The 22,045-nt window shown below is 45.6% G+C and overlaps 9 protein-coding genes across 10 annotated transcripts in view; 1 reads left to right on the top strand and 8 right to left on the bottom strand.

Annotated features, from left to right (window-relative positions):
• Window positions 1-3,549: 3,549 nt before the first annotated feature.
• On the bottom strand, window positions 3,550-10,680 carry Ugt1a1 (UDP glucuronosyltransferase family 1 member A1). Its single transcript, NM_012683.3, is given in 5 exon segments — window positions 3,550-4,482; window positions 6,297-6,516; window positions 6,782-6,869; window positions 7,513-7,644; window positions 9,780-10,680. Coding segments are annotated over 5 exon segments (1,608 nt in total). The 5' UTR covers window positions 10,650-10,680; the 3' UTR covers window positions 3,550-4,184.
• Window positions 3,550-20,873, bottom strand: Ugt1a2 (UDP glucuronosyltransferase 1 family, polypeptide A2). The gene is given in 5 exon segments (NM_201423.2): window positions 3,550-4,482; window positions 6,297-6,516; window positions 6,782-6,869; window positions 7,513-7,644; window positions 20,010-20,873. Coding segments are annotated over 5 exon segments (1,602 nt in total). The 3' UTR covers window positions 3,550-4,184.
• Window positions 3,550-22,045, bottom strand: part of Ugt1a9 (UDP glucuronosyltransferase family 1 member A9) — a 111,259-nt gene continuing 92,763 nt past the window's right edge. Inside the window, 4 exon segments of the mRNA NM_201425.2 lie at window positions 3,550-4,482; window positions 6,297-6,516; window positions 6,782-6,869; window positions 7,513-7,644. Coding sequence (NP_958828.1) covers window positions 4,185-4,482; window positions 6,297-6,516; window positions 6,782-6,869; window positions 7,513-7,644 — 738 coding nt within the window. The 3' untranslated portion in view covers window positions 3,550-4,184.
• Ugt1a8 (UDP glucuronosyltransferase family 1 member A8) overlaps window positions 3,550-22,045 on the bottom strand; it is an 81,245-nt gene continuing 62,749 nt past the window's right edge. The window contains 4 exon segments of the mRNA NM_175846.2: window positions 3,550-4,482; window positions 6,297-6,516; window positions 6,782-6,869; window positions 7,513-7,644. Of these exon segments, the coding sequence (NP_787040.2) occupies window positions 4,185-4,482; window positions 6,297-6,516; window positions 6,782-6,869; window positions 7,513-7,644 (738 nt within the window). The 3' untranslated portion in view covers window positions 3,550-4,184.
• The window catches only part of Ugt1a7c (UDP glucuronosyltransferase 1 family, polypeptide A7C), a 68,804-nt gene continuing 50,308 nt past the window's right edge, over window positions 3,550-22,045 (bottom strand). The window contains 4 exon segments of the mRNA NM_130407.2: window positions 3,550-4,482; window positions 6,297-6,516; window positions 6,782-6,869; window positions 7,513-7,644. Of these exon segments, the coding sequence (NP_569091.2) occupies window positions 4,185-4,482; window positions 6,297-6,516; window positions 6,782-6,869; window positions 7,513-7,644 (738 nt within the window). The 3' untranslated portion in view covers window positions 3,550-4,184.
• Window positions 3,550-22,045, bottom strand: part of Ugt1a6a (UDP glucuronosyltransferase family 1 member A6a) — a 61,316-nt gene continuing 42,820 nt past the window's right edge. For both annotated transcript variants that reach the window (NM_001039691.3, NM_057105.3), the window contains 4 exon segments: window positions 3,550-4,482; window positions 6,297-6,516; window positions 6,782-6,869; window positions 7,513-7,644. In NM_001039691.3, the coding sequence (NP_001034780.1) occupies window positions 4,185-4,482; window positions 6,297-6,516; window positions 6,782-6,869; window positions 7,513-7,644 (738 nt within the window). In that variant the 3' untranslated portion in view covers window positions 3,550-4,184.
• Window positions 3,550-22,045, bottom strand: part of Ugt1a5 (UDP glucuronosyltransferase family 1 member A5) — a 46,272-nt gene continuing 27,776 nt past the window's right edge. Inside the window, 4 exon segments of the mRNA NM_001039549.1 lie at window positions 3,550-4,482; window positions 6,297-6,516; window positions 6,782-6,869; window positions 7,513-7,644. Of these exon segments, the coding sequence (NP_001034638.1) occupies window positions 4,185-4,482; window positions 6,297-6,516; window positions 6,782-6,869; window positions 7,513-7,644 (738 nt within the window). The 3' untranslated portion in view covers window positions 3,550-4,184.
• Ugt1a3 (UDP glycosyltransferase 1 family, polypeptide A3) overlaps window positions 3,550-22,045 on the bottom strand; it is a 28,205-nt gene continuing 9,709 nt past the window's right edge. The window contains 4 exon segments of the mRNA NM_201424.2: window positions 3,550-4,482; window positions 6,297-6,516; window positions 6,782-6,869; window positions 7,513-7,644. Coding sequence (NP_958827.1) covers window positions 4,185-4,482; window positions 6,297-6,516; window positions 6,782-6,869; window positions 7,513-7,644 — 738 coding nt within the window. The 3' untranslated portion in view covers window positions 3,550-4,184.
• Dnajb3 (DnaJ heat shock protein family (Hsp40) member B3) lies at window positions 15,526-16,558 on the top strand. The gene has a single exon (NM_001109396.2). It carries the CDS (start codon window positions 15,607-15,609, stop codon window positions 16,330-16,332), a length of 726 nt encoding a protein of 241 aa, NP_001102866.1. The 5' UTR covers window positions 15,526-15,606; the 3' UTR covers window positions 16,333-16,558.

The raw sequence follows: 22,045 nt of genomic DNA, 5'->3' as shown, positions 1-22,045 counted from the left end.
TTGGAAGAACTGTTAGAATTGATTGATGGAAACATTTGGAAGAGAAGGTTTACAACGCTGTAAGATGAGCCCATGATGCTCATTCTTTGGGGGAAGAATCGGGATGATTTGGTTATACTATGTGTGTGCACTGAGACTTTGAGTAATGTTGACCTTAGAGATAGTGGGCTAATCAAGTTTTATGCTGATCCATCTGGAGAGGAGTTTTGTGCTGGGCATGAGGAATAAATAGGAGCGAGTTTCATCTTCTACACATAAGCATCCAGTTTGACCAGGATCATTCGTAGAAGGCGCCATGTTTACTCCAATGTGTTGTTGGCTTATGTGTCAAAAAATGTATAGGTGTATGGACTTATATCTGCATCCCTCAATTCCATTCCATGGTTTAATGTTTCAGGACCATGTTTTTCTTATTACCACAGCTCTGGACTATTAACTTGAAACATAGAAGGTGATAGAAACTTCCCAGTGTTTTTAATTGTTCAATATTGTCTCAGCTGTCATGGGTCCTGGGTTTCCATATAAAATTTAAGATGAGTCTTCCAATTTCTATAAAGCATTACATCAGAATATTGATGGATTACAACGACCTTGTAGGTGGCTTTTGGTGAAATGGCTATTTTCTCAATATTAATCATGCCTGCCTATGAACATGAGAGGTCTTTTCACCTCCTGCTATCTTCTTCAGTTTCTCTTAATGTTCATTGTATGAGTCTTAGGCTTCCTTGGATAGACATATTCCAAGACAATTTTGAGACTATTATGAAGGGAATTATTTTCCTGATTTCTTTCTTGGTATGTTTTTCACTTGTATATTTGGAGTTCTTGGCCACTGGGATTCTTCTGGACTCCCCCAATATTACAGGCTATGGTCAACCCTCTTAATTACCTTCCAGAATTTGATGGTAAGGCACTATTGCTGAAAACACTACATACTTGAGTCACAGAACACAAAGGACTCAAAATGGTACTTTTCCAGAATCTCTACTCCTTCTGACTAATTTTCATAGTGATGGAAGGTGCTATGTACACTACCAGAGGAAATAATCACCAATCCTATCCCATCTATGAACACAGTGAGCCACAATAATGACTGGCCGGGCAAGACATGCTCACTGGTACTGTAGTGGCATGAATGTCATAGGTGTAACCAAGTACTTTATGAATGAAATTAAGGCACACTCCATAAGATGAAATTTATACTTGGCATTAACTTCAGGTCCAAGGTCCCATGGGTAGACGGGTCATAGTTCCAAGAGAGAACCTACTGTTGATGCTCTACTAGATGGCCATTGCATTAAACTTGTTTCTAATGAAGCATTGCTCTACCCGTAGATTAGTGGATCTCTCAACCCTCATCGGAGAAACTTTTTTGTAGCAGACGATGATTAACATAAAGACCCACAACTGATCAAGATGCAGAGAATAAAAGACTTTAGAATGCTCAGCCTTGAAGACGATGTCTACTTCCTACACCCTCCTTCCAAGACTCAGAGGGTTTGTGGGAGTAGGGGAACAGAAAGATTGTACAAGTGAGAGGCAATAGATGACTACAAGATAAAATGCTTCCTGGATACATCAGGGCAGTTTCACTTATGAATTCACAGCACTTAAGACAGCAATCACAAGACCGGTGCAAGTTCAAGACAAATAAGATCTATTTCAAAGCCTTTCCAATGGTTCCAGGAGATCGAGGGTACTTGATGTTCCCATGGCTACCCAGGCTTCACTTCTCTGCACCCAGCCAGCCTTCATTCCTTATTTGTGGCAAAAGACCCAAATATCATCCATCGGATGCTGGTTTTACAGATATGCAAATTCCAAGCTCTGTGGTCACTGGAGGCTTCCACCAGATCTCAAAGCCTGGGAAACCAGGCAGAGCTGTCTAGCTAGATTGGCACACCCAATGCTGTGTTAAGTAGTGAGGCTGAGAGAGAGAGAAGCCAAAGCTATAAGACTCAAGGACAGAAGAGATGCCATCAACCTGCCACATCTGTGAAGGAAGGATCCAGGAAGTGTGAAAATCAGTTTGAGAGGGCAGGCCCATAGGATGCAGCCTCTGAAGTCACAGAAGAGGGGATGGTCATACTCTTTGGGAACCTGCATCCCTCCAAAGTGTGTCCTTGGTACCAGACAAAGATCTTTGATGTTTGATGCTTCCCCTATTCTTCTTTGGAGGGATGACACCTCTTTATTTCTCCGTGACTCCCTTTGAGAGTAGGGGACGTTTACGTGATGCCTGCCCTCCACTGATTTTGTATGAGATTGGGTCTTTGGTTTTGTTCTAATATTTGTTTTTCCAGTTGTTTCTTTTTACAGAGGCTCGAAACTGTCCCCAGTCTTGAGGAGACCTTGGACTTAGACTTCCATCGTTAGAACAGTAGATTTTGGGATTGGCTTTAGACAGAACTAATCCATTATTGTTTGTTAGTTTTGTTTTTCAAGACCGGGTTTCTCTGCATAGCCCTGAATGTCTTGGAACTTGCTTTGTGGACCAGGCTGGCCGATGTACTCAGAGATCTGCTTGCCTCTGCCTCTCTAGATTAAGGCCTGGCATCGATCCATTTTTTAACTGTGAAATGAACACGAACCTTTGGGACTTTTGGTCAGGCTATATAGCTTGAATCTGAAATCACAAAGAGCCATGTGATAAAAGCTTGGTCTCCAGAGTGCACTACTGAGAAGCAGGGAAGCCTTTGTTTCAGGTAGGGCCTATCAGAATGCCCTTAGGTCATTAGGGATTTTCCTCAGAGAAAATCGTGATAGCCTAGACTCCAGCTCCCTGTTCCTGGTTCAAGATATAATTCATGGTTTGTTCATGTATATGCTCCTGTTTGACATGCCACCGTCTGCTACCCTCACAGAACTGAACCTCATAAACAATAGGTATATTAATAAACCTTATGTTACTGTAGCAAATACCTGAGATGTGGCAACTCAGGAGCAAAGGTTTATTTTGGGGTAGCTATAGAAGTTTCCATCCCTGGTCATGTGGCTATGTTGCTTTGGGACTCACGCAAGATAGGAGAATACTCAGAGAGACTGTCCCAGAAGCTTGTTTCATGATAGTAATGGAACAAAGAGAGAGAGAAGGTGCCTGTATCCCCACATCTCCTTCAAAGGAACGTCCCCAGAGACCTAACTTTCTCACGCTAGAGCCCCTCTTAATGGTTGCACAACTTCCCAGTGGTGCCACAGGCTGAGCATCAAGCAAGCCTGCAAGCTGTCAGCAAGCGCACCTTTGAAGGACTCAGAATCAAAACTAGTCAGCAACCATGATTATTAACGAGCACTGTAATTACGGCTGATTCCTTTCTCCTGCGTGTATGTCTGCATGCGTGAATCTGACACAGTTTTCAAGTTCTGTATCTTGTCATGTAGTACTTTTACAATCCAAGGATATACTTTGACAACAAATAAAAATAACACCATGGGTTGGGGATTTAGCTCAGTGGTAGAGCGCTTGCCTAGGAAGCGCAAGGCCCTGGGTTCGGTCTCCAGCTCCGAAAAAAAAGAACCAAAAAAAAAAAAAAATAACACCATGAAAAGAAAAGTAATAATACAATTTATATGAATTTATTGACAAGTTCTTGGTTTGGGAACACAATAGAAGACATACTTTCTTTAGAATGTACTTCAGTTTTCATCAAATTCAGAGACAAGCAATAATTATTATCTCAAACACAGGGCCACCAGTGTCACAGCCTCATCTTCTTTTCTCCCAAAGCTCAAAGGCCGTGCCACCCACAAAACATGAGCACAGTGAGGAATGACTAACACTGGGAAGGCCACACTGGTCTGAGAATCCAGGGGAGGAAGCCATTAGCTGACAGGAGTAAGGGAAACTGTGGTGCTGTCACTGAAGGCAGAACACTAAACTTTCTGTAAGTTACCAACAGATGGCAGTCATTGTCCAGACTGAAGATACTGGAGAAACAGATCACATATTCCAGTATCTTCCCTGATGGGTGTGGCCAGCAATTAGATTGTTTTTATTTAAAAAAAAAATGTTCTGGGTTCGGTCCCCAGCTCCGAAAAAAAGAAAAAGAAAAAAAAAATGTTCTGGGTGTATAGTGTATGGTGAATTATTTCCCTAATAAAAGCAACATGGATTTAACACTTGTTTCCAAGTTTCAACTGATTGGATAAGGGACTAATACTTCTCCTTCACTTCCTGCCACTTCTCAGTGGGTCTTGGATTTGTGTGATTTCTTCACTCGACCCTTTCCCCCAAAGCATTTCCGGCAGCCATAGGCACAACTTTTATAGACAATGAAGACCACCGTCAACACGATGGCCAGGAGAAAGCCAATCACGTCCAAGGAGTGGTACTGGTACCAGGTGAGGTCGTGGGCGGCGGGGCGCAGGTGTGGCGCCCCCTTGTGCCTCATCACGTACTCCACCCAGAACACAGCCAGGTCCAGAGGCTCGATAGGACGGTCCTTGTGAAGGCTGGAGAGGCGCATGATGTTCTCCTTGTAACTGAACACAAGGCAACTGTTAGTGTCTGGAACACTCGTGTAACGGATAGTATCTCCTTAGTCCTGGCTCCAGTTAAGAAGAGGAGCGTGTTTCTAATGAAGACTTCTTCCATACACTTAATACTTTTTTGTTTTTGCTTTTTAGTGATTTCTTTGTAGGAAATTATATTATGCCTTCCTTATGGTAAAATGAAGTTGAAGAGGAATCAAGGACAGATGAGAGAGTAGTGCAGTTTGTGGGCATGTGCTGCCCACGAGCTCATGTGTGAGCATTTTGGTCCCCGATGTGAAGGTACAGAGAGGTGGTGGAACCTTTGGGAGGCGAGAAGCCATTGAGAGAGATGGTGGCCTTTGTCACCTGGAACCTGTCACTGTGAGAGCAGGGTGTGATCAAGCAAGGACGTCATTTACATTTTGTTTCTTGCACACACACATCCTTTGAACCTCCAGGTTTCTACCATGTGGGGAAGCAGCGTGAGACCCTTAGATGTAGCTTCCCCACTGGAGATTTCCCAACAACTTCTAGAACCCTGAGCCAGATAAACATTAACCCTACATAAGTCATGGCATTCTGGGTATTCTGTTATTGCAACAGAAAACAGGCTAAGGCACATGCCTGAAGCTCTTTAACATACATGTTGTCATGAGTATGCTGCATATGCCATACACCAATACTGCGTTAAATCTACCACTGGCCGCTATTTCTTCTAAAATGTTGTGGTATTGCTCTTAGGATTTTATTTTTATTGTGTTAATGTGTTTGTGTCTCCATGTGTGTGCACACACATGAGTTCAGTGCCCATGGAGGCCAGAAGGGGACACAGGATTCCCCTAGAGCTGGGAAACAAAGCAAGGTTGTAAAGAAGAGCAGCAAGCACTCCAACTGCCGAGCCTCAGGTCTACCTCCCTGCCTCTTAAATTGTTGTCTGGGGTTTTGCTGTTGTTTGTGTGTGGTTGGTTGATTTTGTCTTAAAGTAGAACCTTGACTATCTAGCCTGGAACTCTTCTTGAACTTGTAGCAATCCTCCTGTCACCAAAGAGCTGAGGTTACAAGTGTCTGTCACCAGGCTGGTCTTCCCATAGCTTTTCAACAAAAAAGTTCCAGTAACTTTGACAGCAATATATTGAATTTCAAGTAGGGACAAAGTGATCTCATGGGGTGTGCGTGCGTGTGTGTGTGTGTGTGTGTGTGTGTGTGTGTGTGTGTGTGTGCATGCATGCGTGTTCACACATCTGTGTCCGTTTCTACATGTGTCTGTGCATTCACTCAAAGGCTATAAGACAATGGTCTCCTTGTGGCACTTCACTTTATTTTTTTGAGACAGTCTTTCATGGGATCTGGATGTAGGCAGGTGGCTAGCAAGTCCCAGCAATTCTCCTGCCTCTACCTTCCACTGTGCTGAGACCTGGCATTCCACCTAAATGCTGGAGGTTGAACTCCATCCTCAGTCCTGTATAATGAGAGCTCTTACCCATCTAAGATGCTGGGGTGAGCATCTCCCCAGCAACACCCCTATACATCTTTTGGTGGGACATTTCTCTCTTCTCAGGATCTTAGAAATGAGATGCCTACTGTGGTGATATTTTTATTTGAAGATTTTAAATCTAGGGAAAATAAAATTTTTAAACAAATTCTATGATAAAATATAAAGTCATTTTATCAGTAGATATCTCCCATGTTATCTTAGATAAATATAGATTTTTATATATTTGTTGTGTTGGTTATAAATGCTGTAGGTATGAATACAAGTAGTTTTTTCTTTTTCTTTTTTTTTTGGATTTTTTTGGTTTCGTTTGTTCTTTTCTATTACTGACCTCTTGTTATTGATGACAGTTTTAAGGGCGTTTTCCAAATCATCGGCAGTCATTTCCAGGACATTCAGGGTCACCCCAGCTCCTCGAGTTTCCATGCGCTTGGCGTTGTCCATCTGATCACCAAACAAGGGCATCATCACCATTGGAACCCCATTGCATATTCCTTCATAAATACCATGGGAACCGGAGTGTGTGATGAACGCCCGAGCCTTTGGATGACCTGAGAAGCACAACAGAGAGGGTCGATGAGCTGTCCAGACTTACAATGTCTAGATTCTGAGAATCCCCCAGGGACTGTTATCTTCCTGTGATCATTGTAGGAACTCGGGATGGGGGAGGGGAGAGATAAGTGATATGTGCTAGGTGCTATGTATATGGGCCACAATCCAGCTAAGCAATCATTTAAAACATTCATGCTTGTCATTTTCTTAATTTAGCCCTGATTTGACCTCCATGTCAGATGCCCCCAACATATCAAAACCTACCAAGCAGATCGTTTTGGGGTAGCCATTTGACAAGAATAGTGTTCTTTGCAAGGTTCGATGGTCTAGTTCCAGTGTAGCGCCACAGGACCTTGCAGGGACACAAAGCACAAGGTTTAATAAAAGAACGCTGTGTGATTTTTTTTTTTTAAATCTGCTATACTAGCTAGAAAGGCCAGTCATATGGAAGGAACACATATGGTCTCTGCATGGTGCGAGGTCTGGGGCACAGGAAGTCCCTGGAGCCCAGGCAACACTGTATCTTGATGGGGAAGCCTGGTGATTTGAGTGTGAGAAGCCACCAAGCCAGGCACGGGGGAACTCTTCACTTTTCTGCACTGCAAAGGGAAACTTGCTTAACTAAGTAAGTGAATGCAGAGCTAACCAAGCAAAAGCAAACAAAAACTAGATCTTTTTGGAGAAACTTCCTCATTTGGTATGAAAAAAAAATATCATTCTTATTTTTAACCAGTCTCTGCCTAATATTTTGGAGCTTCCTAGAGAAAAGGAGAAATCTGAGTGAGGCAGAAAATACTGTAGGAGTACCTGAGTGAAATTGCAAAATATAATAATAATAAAATGCTAATGTTATTAATAATAATAACAATAATGATAATAACATTGTAGAATATCATAGGATTTTGAGACCCTAAATTTCTACCTTTAGACCCCTAAGTCTGGAGTTAGAGCTCTCGTGAAAACAGATAGAAAGGAGTCATGCAGAACCATCTCACCGTCTGAGGAATTCTGCCCAAAGCCTCAGCGATTTCCATCGCTTTCTTCTCTGGAATCTCTGAGACCATGGATCCCAAAGAGAAAACCACGATGCCATGTTCTCCGGAGGCGTTGACATAGGCTTCAAATTCCTAGAGCAAGGAAAGACATTTCTGATTCGTCTCTTGTCCTTCACATTCCTTGGGGACTAAACACATTTGGTTACAAGTCACTTCCCTCTCATGGAAGTCAGTGAAGGGGTGTAGGTAATAGACAAAAATTGTCATGGCAACTGCCTCCTTGTTCCCTGTCAACTCAGGAGGATTCCTTGCTTACAGGGTTATCTGTGGGGTTGCCTGGAGATGCAGAATGCAGGTAATGTGCTGACCTCCCACAAGAGAAGCACGTGCATGAGTGTGCACACACCTGAATGTGCATCCATGAACGTGACACGGGTCCAGATGCATGCTCCCACCTGTGGCCCCATACAGGAAGCAGACTCTAAGCGGCATGGCAGCTCTCCCATGCCACGCATTATTAATAAACTAACCAACCAAAGAACTGTTTCCAAAGAACGTGGGGAGTGTTTGCATGCTGGGTGATGTGACAGGCTGCCCACAGCTGAGGACCTGCCTGAAACCTGGTACTTTTATTACTAAAATCTAAATTTTCCTGGGCAAATCACATCCTTGATCCCCCAACATGTAAGATACAGAGAGACTTCCACCAAACTCTACCCTGAACACATTAGCATCCCATACCCTGGGCAACCTTCCCAGAGGAGCACCCCTCTTCCACCTACCTGAGCACCTCCCCCCCCAAATCATCACAGCAGTGGCACCTTGGTCTCACCCACTGTGCCATCTGAAGAGTCAGAGAGGGCAGGACAGTTTCTCTGCCATGGTCCTGGATTTTGATCTGTTTAAGAGCACACTGGAGTTGGTTGCTCTAAAGCCTTTCCTCTCTAGAATCAAATCCCAGGCACTTCCTTCCCAGTGGCAGGCAGATCCCATCCTAGTGCCCTCTGCTTTGCTGCTGCCTCCAGACAGCACACGGCTCACCTACATTCTAGAATCTTTGCTCCTTCAAGATACACGTGATCCTATCTGAAAAGAGATCAGCCTAGCTTTCCTTCCTGCACGGCTTCCCACGGCTACTCAGCAGCCACTAGTGTGAGACTGGCACAAAATCAGATCTGCAGAGTCATAAACACCCACAGTCACTTAACTGGGGCTTAACTGGCACGCAAGTCTGTGTGCAGAGGCCAACAGAGTAAGCACCAGGAGCAGGTTGGACAATGACGCTGCATCAAGTTCAGTGGATTGAACAAAGGTGAGTCCCCTCTACTTGGCACAAAATGCCCTAAACTTGGCCACAACATCACAGTCCTTGGGACAGCCAAACAGTGAGGCAACATGTTAACTGCAAATAATCTTTGATCTCTGACTTGTTTCTTACAAAACAATAAATGTTCCAAAAGAAAGAAAGTCCTTCTTCCCTCCAGCTGACAAGACCTTTAAATATTCCTTACATTCTACTAAGAGCTACACAGTTGGTTCCGAGATCGGACCAAAACATCTTTTCCTTTCTCAGAATCCATTTAGACTACCTGTCAGACGCCTTTCTCTTGAGACAAGCACAAGCTTGCTTGCCTCCCTGATTGGTCTCTTTTGTCAGTATCTTTCTATCTCGGGCTTCCCTGATCTCCTATTAGCCATTTACTTCAGATTCAACAGGTATGACTGTGGCCCTGAATTGCTCTCTTTTGCCAAGATTGCCTCTCGCTCAGAGGGGTGATGCCTTGCCCTATGGGAAGAAGAGGAAGACCGCCGATCTAGCTTCCTGTTAGAATATCTAGACATTAGCGACGACAAGGACCATAAAGGCAGTGACTCCCACCAGGATCCATAAGGGTTAAAGAACAATTGCATCAGACTTGAGCTACTTAGTGCCTGAATCGAGAACACGAGTTCCCAGCAAAGGAATGATTCACAGCTCTGTTCTCTGAGAAGTGTCCCAAACACAGTGGTTCTTCTGTGTTGCATTAAATTGAATTCCCCAGGATAAAATGCCCAAGATATGTTTTCCCAGAATATTATATACAAAGAAGTAAAAAAAACTATGCCAAGGACAGACAAATTCATGACTATAAGACTTAGGGGATAGAAGTTAACACAAGAGAGCACTAGAAACCATCCCAGCAAGCTCACCGAGGTCAGCACATACCTGTGGAAAGTACCTTCTCCCCAGAGAACACAGGCATGGAAAGGCCCCACTTAATACACACCTGGGATAGGGCTTTTTTCTGAAGGCAGTTTATCCCACCAATAAAAACCATGTTGGGCATGATGGGCCTGGGGTAATCTTTCACAAAGTCATTTCTCATCAGCCAGATAGATGCAGGACTCAGAAGGTCCTTGACAGTCACCTCTTTCTGTAAGATTTCAGTGGCAAGTGACCCATAGGGGGAGTAAACCACTCTGCATAGAAAGTTCTCTGTCAAAGCAATAATCATGTTCTTCACCCGCTGCAGGAAGTTCATGCGATCTGTGTTCGAGGACAAACTCTTGGGCACGTAGGACAACGGAGCAGGGCATTGGGTGGCTTCCAAATCCAGGCTGCATGGCAATGCATTCAAGAAGTACACAGCAGGCAGAGACAGGTACTGGGCCACAATGGAGCCACACGGAAGGAAAGGGTCTGTCAGCAGAGCATCAAAGTGGCTTTGTTCCAGAGAGGCCATAAACTCGGCATTGTGCAGAAGGTGGGAGCAGCCAGACAGCAGCATACTGGAGTCCCTTTTGACTTTGTTGTATGTTTTAACCACACGCAGCAGAAAAGGATCTTGATCAAAGACACTCCGCCCAAGTTCCACAAAAGCAGCTGTCACGTTTTCATTTTGGAATGGCACAGGGTACTTCCTCATAGTGTAAAATGATCCTTCTTTTATGTGTATCGAAGCTTCAGGTGCTATGACCACCACTTCGTGCCCCTTTTGCTGGAGCTGCTGAATAACTCCGAGCATACTCAGCCAGTGGCTGCCATCTATGGGGATCACTAACAGCTTCCCAGCATGGGACGCAGAGGGACCCAACACACACAGCAGAAGGCACGGAAGAAGCAGAAGCGAACATGAGCTCCGGCACACCACGGACATGGTAGCTCTCCTGCTGCTGCCGGAGCTCTGCGCAGGCCTGCTTATGACTCATGAGAATAAACCTGAGCAACCAGTTAATGTTTGATTGTGCCCCATGACTAACGTTGTCAATGAATTGGCAAAGGCCATAGAACATTTGTTTTCCATGGCGAAGTGGGTGAAGCTTTACTGAGTTCCTTAATAATAGCAGCTGGGCTGACTGCTATCCCTTCCTCAAATCACACTTTTGAGTGAATATAGTGAGCCCAACCCTCTCTGGCCATTTTGGACTCATGAAATTAGCATTGTTTTTTTTAGGTCAGAAAGGATTAGCAGAGAGGGAAAAGGGACTGTAAAGTGCCAAGGCATAAGATTTTACCAAGAATAAGACTGATAGTTACTCGGTATTTTGGAAAGAAAGGAGTATAATGTTGAAACATTACTTTTATCCACGGAAGCCCTCCACCATCTTCTCAGGCCTCCTCTAAATCGCTTCCATCATTTAAGAGTGGTGTGTGTGTGTGTGTGTGTGTGTGTGTGTGTGTGTCTGTGTCTGTGTGTCTGTGTCTGTGTGTGTATCTGTCTGTGTGTGTATATGTGTGTGTCTGTGTGTATATGTATATGTGTGTCTGTGTGTGTCTGTATATGTGTGTGTGTGTGTGTGTGTCTGTGTGTCTGTGTGTGTGTGTGTGTATCTGTCTGTGTGTGTATATGTGTGTGTCTGTGTGTATATGTATATGTGTGTCTGTGTGTGTCTGTATATGTGTGTGTGTGTGTGTGTGTGTGTGTGTGTGTGTGTGTGTGTGTGGTATGAGGTGGGCTCTTTCACTGGAGTGGTGCCTACCAGTTAAGCTATATACCAGAAGGCTACAGAGCTAAGAAATCTTTTCTCTAGCTCCCCAGGGTTGGGATTCCCTGCATACCCAACTGTTTCCAGAATGTTCATGTGGCTTCTGCAGCTTAAGCTCAGGTGCTTATGTGTACCTCAGCCTCTGCCACTGTTTTCACTTGGTCCTTAGTGAATCTAGTACAGGGCAGGGTTTCAAGATGGCAGCTGAGACCAGCACAGAGGAGTGCCCTGCCTTTCCAGGACTCAGCTGTCAAGACAGATTGGCTCTCAGCTGGAACTGATAAATCAGGCCCTTTGAGGATGCAAATGAATGGGCTGGGGTAGAAAATGACCAAGAAGGCAGAGTCACATGGGTCTGTAGACACGAGTCCTCTCCAAGAGCTCCCTCAGAGAGACAGTGAGAAAATGTATTCTAAACAGAAAATCAAACTAGATAAGCACTGGCTAGTCCATTTGTGCTCACAGCATTTACATGAGGCCGAGAAGGAAATCTGATGATTGAATTGAAAGTGACAAAGTCAGGTGCATGCTGTGTGTTAAGCGTTGTCAAGCTGAACGCTCTACAACACATTTGATCCCACCACGCTGTCCTGTAAAGGCAGATGTTAAGTCCCTCGTTTTATAAACATACTGAGGCCAACAAAAGCCAAGACATTTGCCAGAGTCCTTGGCAGAGCTAAGACATAGGCCCTGGATGTTGGTGCCCAAAGCCTGAACTCTTAAACTTCCAGCCTCCAGCAGCAAGTCCCCAGTGGAAATTCCACCTAGTTAGAAATTAAGTGGGAAGTTGGGAACCTAAGGTCATGATGCCACCATAATGAGTGAAGAAAAGGCAGAAGGGAAGAGGACTTTGAGCCCAAGAAGGTGTTCAAATAGCACTATCTGGGGCCTTGGGAGACTAGGGGAAGAGCTGCTGAACAGGAATGCCCCCCAAAGTAAGCAATCAAAGCAAAGCCCAGACTGTACTCCTTCTGGGGATCCACTGATGTTCTATACAGTCCTTAGGAGGAAATCCCTGATCCCAGTATTGACCACAGTGCTAGTCCTGCCTACGTGTGGCTGTGCTGAGAACACCAAGGAGAAACAGCTTAGCTTTAAAGCTTTACTCTCATCCTTCTTTTCTTGTGCCTTCACCCTTCCTCAACAGAATTCCAGTTTGCTTGTGCATTTTGCAAACACACACACACACACACACACACACACACCATGCACACATGCACTCTGACTCTTAAGTCCTTCCCCACACTCACCCCCCCCCCCCCATCACTCTTAATTCTTGGTAAGTGCCAAAGATGTAGCAATGCCTTTGCTTCTGCTGTGCCTTTAACTGAGATCCCAAAGCTCACAATCCAAGTTGGACTTAGGGATCAGTAATCCTTGTGAGCCCCATTTTGTGAGAATTCACCTGCAACTTACGGGGGGGGGGGGCAAAGAGCCTGCAAACGCAACAATGCCTTTATGACTCTGTGTACCTGTCATCACTCAAAACCCTGAGCTCTTTTACACATACGGTGCTGGAGATGGAATGCAGGGTCACAATCAAAGCAGACAGTGTGTTACCTCAGACTTCTTGCAGCTACTGTGGACTTGAATGGTGGGGCCCAACTCTATCTTTGGCCAGGGAACACTGTTCACTGGTCAAAATGCAATCTACATCTCTTGTGACCAACAAGGAGAACCAGTTTGAAACAATTCAATGACAGGTCTGCCCTGGAGTATGAGCAGACCCAACCCCTTCAACTTTAAAGCTAATCCCTCCCTTCACCAACATGTATGGAACATGTGAATTCACCAACATGTATGAAACACATGAACTCTACTATGCTGGGTGCTGTGCTAGGTTCCAGAGCCAAAACCCGAATAACCAACAGACATGGGGATCTGGGGTTCAGAGAACTTAAACCAATCACAGGGAAGCACAAGGTGTGCCTCTGGCGGCTGAGGAAACAGAGTAGAGCATCAATATGGTCTTGCTTTGGGGGCCCTTGAGGGATGTGGTGTCTTATTTAAAAGTCCCATGGGGGGGTTTCTTTTTTAAGATGGAACCAGAAGTTAATATTCCCATCTATGGGACGCCGAGCTCCTTTGATGGGATAAGAAAGCACGTAAGCTCTCCGTCCTCCTGAGGCTCACCTGAGGACCCTTAGAGGGAATAAAGGCAGTTTTCGTCAAATCTCTGCGGCATTTTCCTCTGTCCTGCCTTTCACCGTCTGGAACTTCCCACAGCGGCCTATGTGTTAAGTCAAGAATAAATGGACACATTCCTCACAGGCAGGGTTTCAACCTTGGGGCAGTCCACGGCTGTGCATTCAATAACTGTTTTTGTACAAACTCCATCTACTGTTACTATAGGCCCAATACTTAAGCCAGGTATTCGCTCTTTCAGACCCAGCTGCCGTGGTCTTATTTCAGGGCTTTAGCCCCTAGGCTGTCCCTCCAGCTCGCTCCATCGGTTTTGGCCTTGTATTATCCCACACCACCACTGCTTCTGGCACTTTGGTTAACAGCTTCCTAGGGCCCACAAGAAAACTCAAACCCTTTATCCTTGCTCCTCCTTAGACCCTGGGTCATTTTTGGAAGATTATTCCTCCTCCCTAGCTCTCCTGATTAGACAAATCCACCTGCCCTTTCCTCCTAATCAAGATTCCATTACTGTTTATTTCGTGTTTACCAAGTGCCAGGACTAAGGTTCAAGTTCAGTCACTGGGTGCGGCATAAACTCAAATGACTGTTCTGGCAATACTAGAGCTTCTGATTAGACCCAGTACCCTTCATGATAAAATCTTTACAAGTTCACTGGTTAACCATTTCCCTTTAGAACTAGGTAACCTTTATGTTGCCTCACCGCTGATCAAACTACAAGGAAGTGGAGATAAAAACAAGTGTCAGGCAAAGGTAGAAAGAAGGCCAGAGTCACACTACAACAGTATTGGTGGTGACAAGAACATTTCACCTGCATTGCTTCGAAAACAGCCACAAGTTGCAATCGTTTTTTGTTCAGAACAACAATGGCTCTCCAAGTATTCACTAGGGAACCCCGAAGATCCCAAGGACCTTTCAGAGGAATCTGACAAAGTTGAAACCCTTTCCATCAACAGAGATACCGGCTTTTTAAAGATCTAATTTTCCTCATAAGCACGTATGAAATCACAGTAGATTGAATGCAGAAGCGGAAGAATCCAGCTCTGTGGAGCTTGATGCTGGAGTGATTTGAAGAACATAAACGTACATCGCCCTTCTGAGTTTTTGTTTTGAAGAAGTTATTTTCTAATAAGAACATGATTTATACTAGTGTGCCGCTAATAGACATGCTTTTCATTGCTTTACTTTTTCGCGTGACAAGGAGGGAACGTATAGCCATATAAATGAAAACAAAGGATCCCGAGGCCAAAATGTTTAAGAACCCCAGTCCTTCACAAACCACTGTCCTTCAGAATAGGGTCACCCACTCCTCTCAACCTTCCTATCTTCTTGCCCTGCGGATGGAAAGAAGACTTGTGGCAGAGCACGAAAATGCATCTTAAAAAGCCAGCTTTGTGAGGCGCACTTGTAAACCCACAATGCAAGATGCCGAGGCAGCAGCGCATTACTGCAAGTTCAAGGCCAGCCTGAGCTACACAGATGAGGAAAGAAGGGCAAGCAGCATCAGGAGATTGGCGGGGAGGGGTGTTTGATGAAAAGAAGAGGTAGAGAGGAGAAATGAAAGAGGAGGAGGGGACAGAAAGGAAGAGGAAGAGAGAGGTGAGAAAGGAGAGAAGCTGGAGGAGAGAGGGCAAAGAGGAACAAAGGATGAAATAGTATTTTCTAAGGCAGCCCAGAGTCAAAGCCTCTCTCCCCTAAGTCGTCCTTTGTTCTTCGTACCATAGGACAAACCCCAATCACCAAGGCAAGGATGCTAGCTAGACTCGGTCCTATCTCTAAGCCTGACCATCACTGAGCATCACTGAGCATCACTAGGAGCAGAACTAACCCCTGGGACTCTCCCTACTGATAGGCTGAGGCGCCGCCCGCCTCCGTCAATAAGAGACGTCCACGTCACAAGGGTGTGTGTGTGGCGCTGGCCGGTAGCGGGCGTTCAGCAGCTGCCACCAGCGCTCCAGCGCCGAGGCCGCGGGCCGGCCAGCCGCCATGGTGGACTACTACGAGGTGCTGGGCGTGCCGCGGCAGGCCTCGGCTGAGGCCATCCGCAAGGCGTACCGCAAGCTTGCGCTCAAGTGGCACCCGGACAAGAACCCCGAGCACAAGGAGGAGGCCGAGAGGCGGTTCAAGCAGGTGGCGCAGGCCTACGAGGTCTTATCGGACGCCCGCAAGCGCGAGGTGTATGACCGCTGCGGCGAGGTGGGCGAGGTGGGCGGAGGCGGCGCGGCGGGCAGCCCGTTCCACGATGCCTTCCAGTATGTCTTCTCCTTCCGAGACCCCGCCGAGGTCTTCAGGGAGTTCTTCGGGGGGCACGACCCTTTTTCCTTCGACTTCTTCGGAGACCCGCTTGAGAACTTTTTCGGCGATCGGAGGAGCACCCGGGGAAGCAGAAGCCGAGGGTCCGTACCCTTCTCTACCTCCTTTACCGAATTCCCAGGGTTTGGGGGCGGCTTCGCTTCGTTAGATACTGGATTCACATCCTTCGGTTCTCCGGGAAACTCAGGCCTTTCCTCTTTCTCCATGTCCTGCGGCGGTGGGGCGGCAGGCAACTACAAGTCGGTGTCAACTTCCACCGAAATAATCAATGGCAAAAAAATCACCACCAAGAGAATCGTTGAGAATGGCCAGGAAAGGGTGGAAGTGGAAGAAGATGGAGAGTTAAAATCCCTGATAATTAATGGCAAGGAGCAGCTGCTTCGCATTGATACCCAGTAAAGACGTAAAGTGTGATGTAAGGACTATCAGGACTTTTTTTGTTTAAACGCGTTTTCAAGGGAGCTCTACTTTCAGAACAACTGTATTCAAGACATTATATGCAGCTCATGTCGGTGCCTCTTGTTATTGTTGGGATCGCAGGGATAGGATCTCTCTTGGTCTTTATGCCTGTTGTAAATATCTGTATGCCTTTGGCAGTTATTAAACGTAATCCTGAGGCAGACCACCGTTATGTTCTAGTGCCAGCAAACACTGCCCACAGCACCCAAAACCGCACAATGTCCATTCTGTTGAAAATTCGGCCCAGACAGCTTTCCTTGAACCTTCTAGCTCCACTTCCTACACGTGCACCGTGGTGAATGGCGGGGTGTATCTTGAGTCTTTAGTTTAAGATTAGTTAAAACGAATGGCTTTTAGTTTACCTAAAATCATGCCGATATAGGAACAGTTGACCACTGTTTAAATGAGAGGTTAAAACATTTAAAAGCACCTAGACTGAACAAAGCAGACGTAAGTAGGTTTTCGGTGCGGCTGCAACGAATTTACCATGAACTCGGTAGTGTGTATCACGATTATTCTTCCCATGTTTTGTAGGAGTCTGAAAAATTCAATAGGCAAAAAGGAGGGTTGCTAGGATCGTGCTCTCTGAAGGTTTAGGGTTACGTTTACCAGTCAAGGTCTCAACATTTGGCTGGTTAGTGGGTGAGTTTGTTCTACAGCAGTGGAAGGAGCTGGAAGTAAAAAGTGCCTTGTGAAGGAGGTCCAAGCTCCTTGGTTGCCGTATGTAATATCCATATAATATATGTGAGCAATAGAGTCCATTCTGTAGTACAGTTGGGTGCCTCATAGACCTTGCAAGAAGATGGTTGCCTTTAGAAAGTACCTCGTTTCAATGTTATCTGTAAAGACTTCATAAGGCATGGAAGCAAAATGGATCTGAATAGGTTCAAGATGCCACACTTTGTAATTCTCTCCCAAGAGGTCATGAGACCTAAACACATTATCACAGACTTAGGCTACGTGAAAAATATGTTGGATACCCTTACTACCCTGAAAATGTAGCCTTGTACGTTGACATATGTACAACACACAGCAGAAGCACAAGATTCAATACCCTTCCCCAGGGTACACAAGGGTCTTTAGAAATCATGTCAATCAAATAGTCACTGCCGTACTGGGGTAGCTTTCTATGCAATTTGTTTAGAAAGTCCCTAAATTAGACCAACTACCAGACTTTGAAACAATGTTTTCTCCAGCCCAGGGAGCTAATGGTAGTCCCTGAGGGGATGGATGGTCCAGGGGTTTCAGTGCTTACTAGGCAAGCATCCCCAGAAACCTAAATTAAACTGGTGTGTGAGATAATCCTCAGAAGGCAGAGACACAGGATCCTCAGAGCATATTGCCTCTGGATTTTTTTTTTTTTTGAGGGATCCTGGATTTAAGAGTAATTGAAGATGGTTCTTGACATCAGCCTTGGATCTCCTCCTTACACACGCATGAGCGCGGGCGCACACATACACACACACACACACGCACACACACACTCGAATGCACACACACTATGCAGATACATAATCACAAACATAATAATGGGAGAGTTACTGAGTAGTTTGTTATGGTTTTGTATCTGAACTGGTAGAAGATATCAAGGATTCGGGGATAATGAACACATACAGTTACTTCTGCAATGGTTAAATGTGGAAATCATCACCCTGGGTGGGCCATGGATCTTCAGCTTTGGATTGTTTTAACAGTTGAGAGCAAACACAAGAATCAATATTCATCCGTCTTGGATTAGTGCTTCTATAGATGTAAAGTTCCTGCCTGGACTGGAACTCACAGGAATCTACTCTGCTTCCTAAGTGCAACCAGGCCCAACTCTACAAAGCATTGTTTTAATGAATTGTCAAGCTTGAAACTTCAAAAATTGCTCTGTCTCAAAACACTTGTGAAGACATGCTTGTAGGTCACAGTGGTCAAAAGGCATTTCCTGTGCCTCTTGAATCCACCAGTGGATCTGTAAGAGCATATTTCAGCACAAGCATGACAATTTGTCTCTGATCCCTGGAATCTAGGGTGGAAGGAGCACCAGCAGCCAGAAGTAGAAGTTCTTGACGTCCCACAAGCACCTTGGCACACATGCACCTGCAGTCATACACACATGCACACATCACCTACTTGAAGAAGGCATTCAAATGCACTGCTGGAGATTCCCTCATGGTGTCATTCCCAGAATGCACCAGGCAAGGAAGAGCAACATACTGTAAGACCGAGAAGTCTAGGAGGCCCTGTTCCACCTAAAACAGAATCAGGAATTTGAAAAGCCAGGCAACACTGGCATGAGGTTCTCATGCAGTTTTAGCATAGTCGACATGGCTGAAAGCATTTTGGAAGAAACTACTGCTTTTTTTGGGGGGGGGAGGTGTTCTTTTTTTCGGAGCTGGGGACCGAACCCAGGGCCTTGCGCTTCCTAGGCAAGCGCTCTACCACTGAGCTAAATCCCCAGCCCCGAAACTACTGCTTTTAAGTAACCCCTTTGCCTTTGATTTTATGTCACAGCCTCCAAACTGGAAGAATGCACCTTCTCCATTTGAGGAGTAATTTCATCTGTATCCGCTTCCATTTCTAGAATTTCAAATTCCACATTGGCATCAGTTCTCTCTCCCACTCACCCTCATCTTCCTCATCTCCTTTCTCCTGCCCTCTCTTCTCTCCCCCACCCCTCTTCCTCTTCCTTCCCTCTTCCCCTCTCAGGTTCTCATTACTTAGCCCAGCTCCAGCACTCATGTAGCCTCAATGGACTTGGACTCAATCCTGCCTCATCTTTGAAAGTGTTAGGATTACTGACCTGTGTGTCCCTAAACCCAGCTCACAGGTTTCCTCATTAAATACAGACTCATTTAACTTCCTTAGGTCTCCATTAAACTGTTTTAGTATAGTTTCAGTAGTGACAATCTACTAGACTGGGAAGTAGCCAGTGGCCTCAGGAGTAAATGTACAGCTTACTTTCTACCTCTACCCTATGATAAAACGTTTTGTTATGGTGGACTTCTCTAGGCTTTCTTAGTTTTCTACATACAAAATTTGGAATACACAACTCTGTTAAGTCATGAGAGAGCTCTCACACAGTAGCTGCTCAGGCACACATGACTACTGAGCCTTTGACGTGTGGCTGGCCCGATTGATCCTATAAACCACCGATTAGCTTGCTCCCAGATCTGTTGAGTGCTTGGGTGTGGTGTGGACACACACCCATTTCATCCCCGAGGACAGAAGCAAAAACCACCACATCAGCTGCATTTTGCTGATTCCTTTATAACCTTCAGAAAAAAAATCTGGACGCCACACCCTCTCTGGTGGGTCAGGCCACGGGTTAATTTCTCAGCTCCTGAGCAGAACTGGACATTTACCAATAGAAAAACCATGTCTGGATACATGGGCAGTCCCAGTTGAGCCCCACTCCAGAGCCTCAGTCTGAGCCCCCTCACCTTAGCCTTTTAGTCCTGACAGTGGCCACTGAAAACCCAAAGTATGGCAGGGTGAATACCTTAATAGGTAATTTAACTAAAGCCTCTCAGGAAAGGAGAGATGCCATTGGAAAGATGAGTTGGATAAATAAGAATTTGAAAGTAAAAAATATTTTTCCTGGAAAATTCTTGAGATAAAAGAATACAGACCTGAGAGAGGGGCTTCTTGATGACACAGTTTATGCCTCCAATGAAGACCATATTAGGCATGATGGGCCTCGGGTAGTCAAACACAAAGTCCCCTCGGAACAGCCACACAGATGCATGACTGAGAACCTCCACTAAAGACATTTCTCTCTGCAAAAGCTCAGAGGCCAGGCTTTCATAGGGAGTGATTGATAAATGGCAAATGTACTTCAAGGTCAGAGGGTACAGCATGTTCTTGACCCTTTGCAGGAAGGTCATGTGGTCAGAAAGCATTGTGAGTAGGTTCGGAATATAAGAGGAAGGTTTCGGACATTGTGTAGCCTCATAATCTATGCCACAGGGAACAGAGCGCAGAAAAAACACAGCAGGAATCTGTAGATACTTGGCCAGTAATGCTCCACAGGGGAAAACAGGGTCTGTTAAGACCACATCGAAGGAACTGGAATTCAGTTGCTGGATCAGGGTCTTATTGTGCAATAGAGCTGCACAAGAATTTGCGTAGAGATCGAAAAACTTTTTTATAGATGCCATAGTTTCAAAGAAAGTCTTCACAAAATGTTGTGGTTCGAAGCCCTTCTTAGCGTTGCCCAGTATTTCCCGCTGATATTCTTCCTTGGTATATGGAAAGGCATAGGTTTGGAGGGTGAAGAAGTCCTCTCCTTTCATGTGCACAGTCACCTCTGGAGCCAGGACCACAGCCTGGTGACCTCGGGCGTGGAGCTCCCTCACGACATCCCTCATGCTCAGCCAGTGGCTGCCCTCCATGGGAAACACCAGCACCTTTCCACCTTCAGCCCAGGGCAGGGCACACAGCAGGAGCAGCAGTCCTGAGAGTCCTCGAAGGGGTGCACACAATCCTGTGTCCATCTCCCCAGAGGCACACAGCAGTGGCCTTTCCACACACTGCCTATGTAGGTTTATTCATTTTCTTATCACCGGGCCATTTCGCACTCTGAATTCCATTGGTTAATAGTGCCCTTAAGTTAATAATATTCTCCCATTTTGCCTGCCTCCACCCACAGACACGTAAGCTGTGCTTTTCTTGTCTGATAAAAACTCCTGTGACAGTTTTCTCTTTTCCTCGGGCATACTAGTTCACCTCTAGTTTTCCTACAATTCCCAAATAAGGCGCTGAACACCCATTTCTTTCCCACCTAGACTGCCAATGAGCTCTGAGAGAGCCTGTACCCTGGTCTCCCACATGACCTCTCTGCTGGATAAGTCCTTTTATGGTAGCGAGTTAAAGTCCTCTGATTCACGGGTGTCAATCAATGCATCACAGCTACAGAACAATGCAAACCAAGCTTGGCCAAACCAAAGAGGAAATCCCTTTGCCATGACTCATACTCTTCAGGGTGCCAGGAACAGAGGGATCAGGGAACACGATTTGAAGGTGCTGGCAAAGATCTCAAGATCCTAGGATCTGCTTCTGCTGTAAGGTCTCTTGAGAATCTTGTCACCACTCCACAGAATGAAGTTGAAGCTTTGTAAAACACTTTAGGACAATACCAGCCTAGTCACTGATACAGAGTGAATTCTGAAAGGATCCCTCCTTCTCATAAGCTGATCTCCTTGTGGGGGGTGGGGGTGGGGACAGGTTGCTCAATCATTTGGCTCTGTCTCAAGTTCTGTTCTTCTGAATGCCGAGGATCCTGCACTCAGTTAAGGGACCTAGGTGAACACTAATCTGAGTCTTCACTACATTCTGAGGTTTATGATCAGGTCTTCTCCTACAGTCCATGCCAGACCAGAATCCTGATAAGGATGGGATTCTCCACAAAGCATGGGCTACAATTTTCTGGGGACACTGGACTGAAATTCAAGAAAAGGTGAAATTGAGGCCCAGGTGGAGGCAGGACTCTGGTGGTAGGCACTGTGTACAAGACCATGAATCTAGCCTTGCCTCAGAAAATTCCTCCCACATGTGATAAGCAATTGCTGCCACCTCCTTCCTTACAAGCTCTGGGGCTCCACACTCTACTGGGCAAGCCCCTGGGTTGTCCAGCATTCTGTCTCTCCACATTGGTGTCAGTCTGCCA

This window comes from Rattus norvegicus, chromosome 9, assembly GCF_021556685.1.
Source record: "Rattus norvegicus strain SHRSP/BbbUtx chromosome 9, alternate assembly SHRSP_T2T, whole genome shotgun sequence".
Taxonomy (NCBI): Eukaryota; Metazoa; Chordata; class Mammalia; order Rodentia; family Muridae; genus Rattus; species Rattus norvegicus.
Note: the sequence above shows the minus strand (reverse complement) of the source record. Positions and strands in the feature narration are given on the sequence as shown.

Bases quoted from the DNA above. Each gene is read 5' to 3' on its own strand.
- Dnajb3 (NM_001109396.2), top strand. From the start codon at position 15,607: ATGGTGGACTACTACGAGGTGCTGGGCGTGCCGCGGCAGGCCTCGGCT.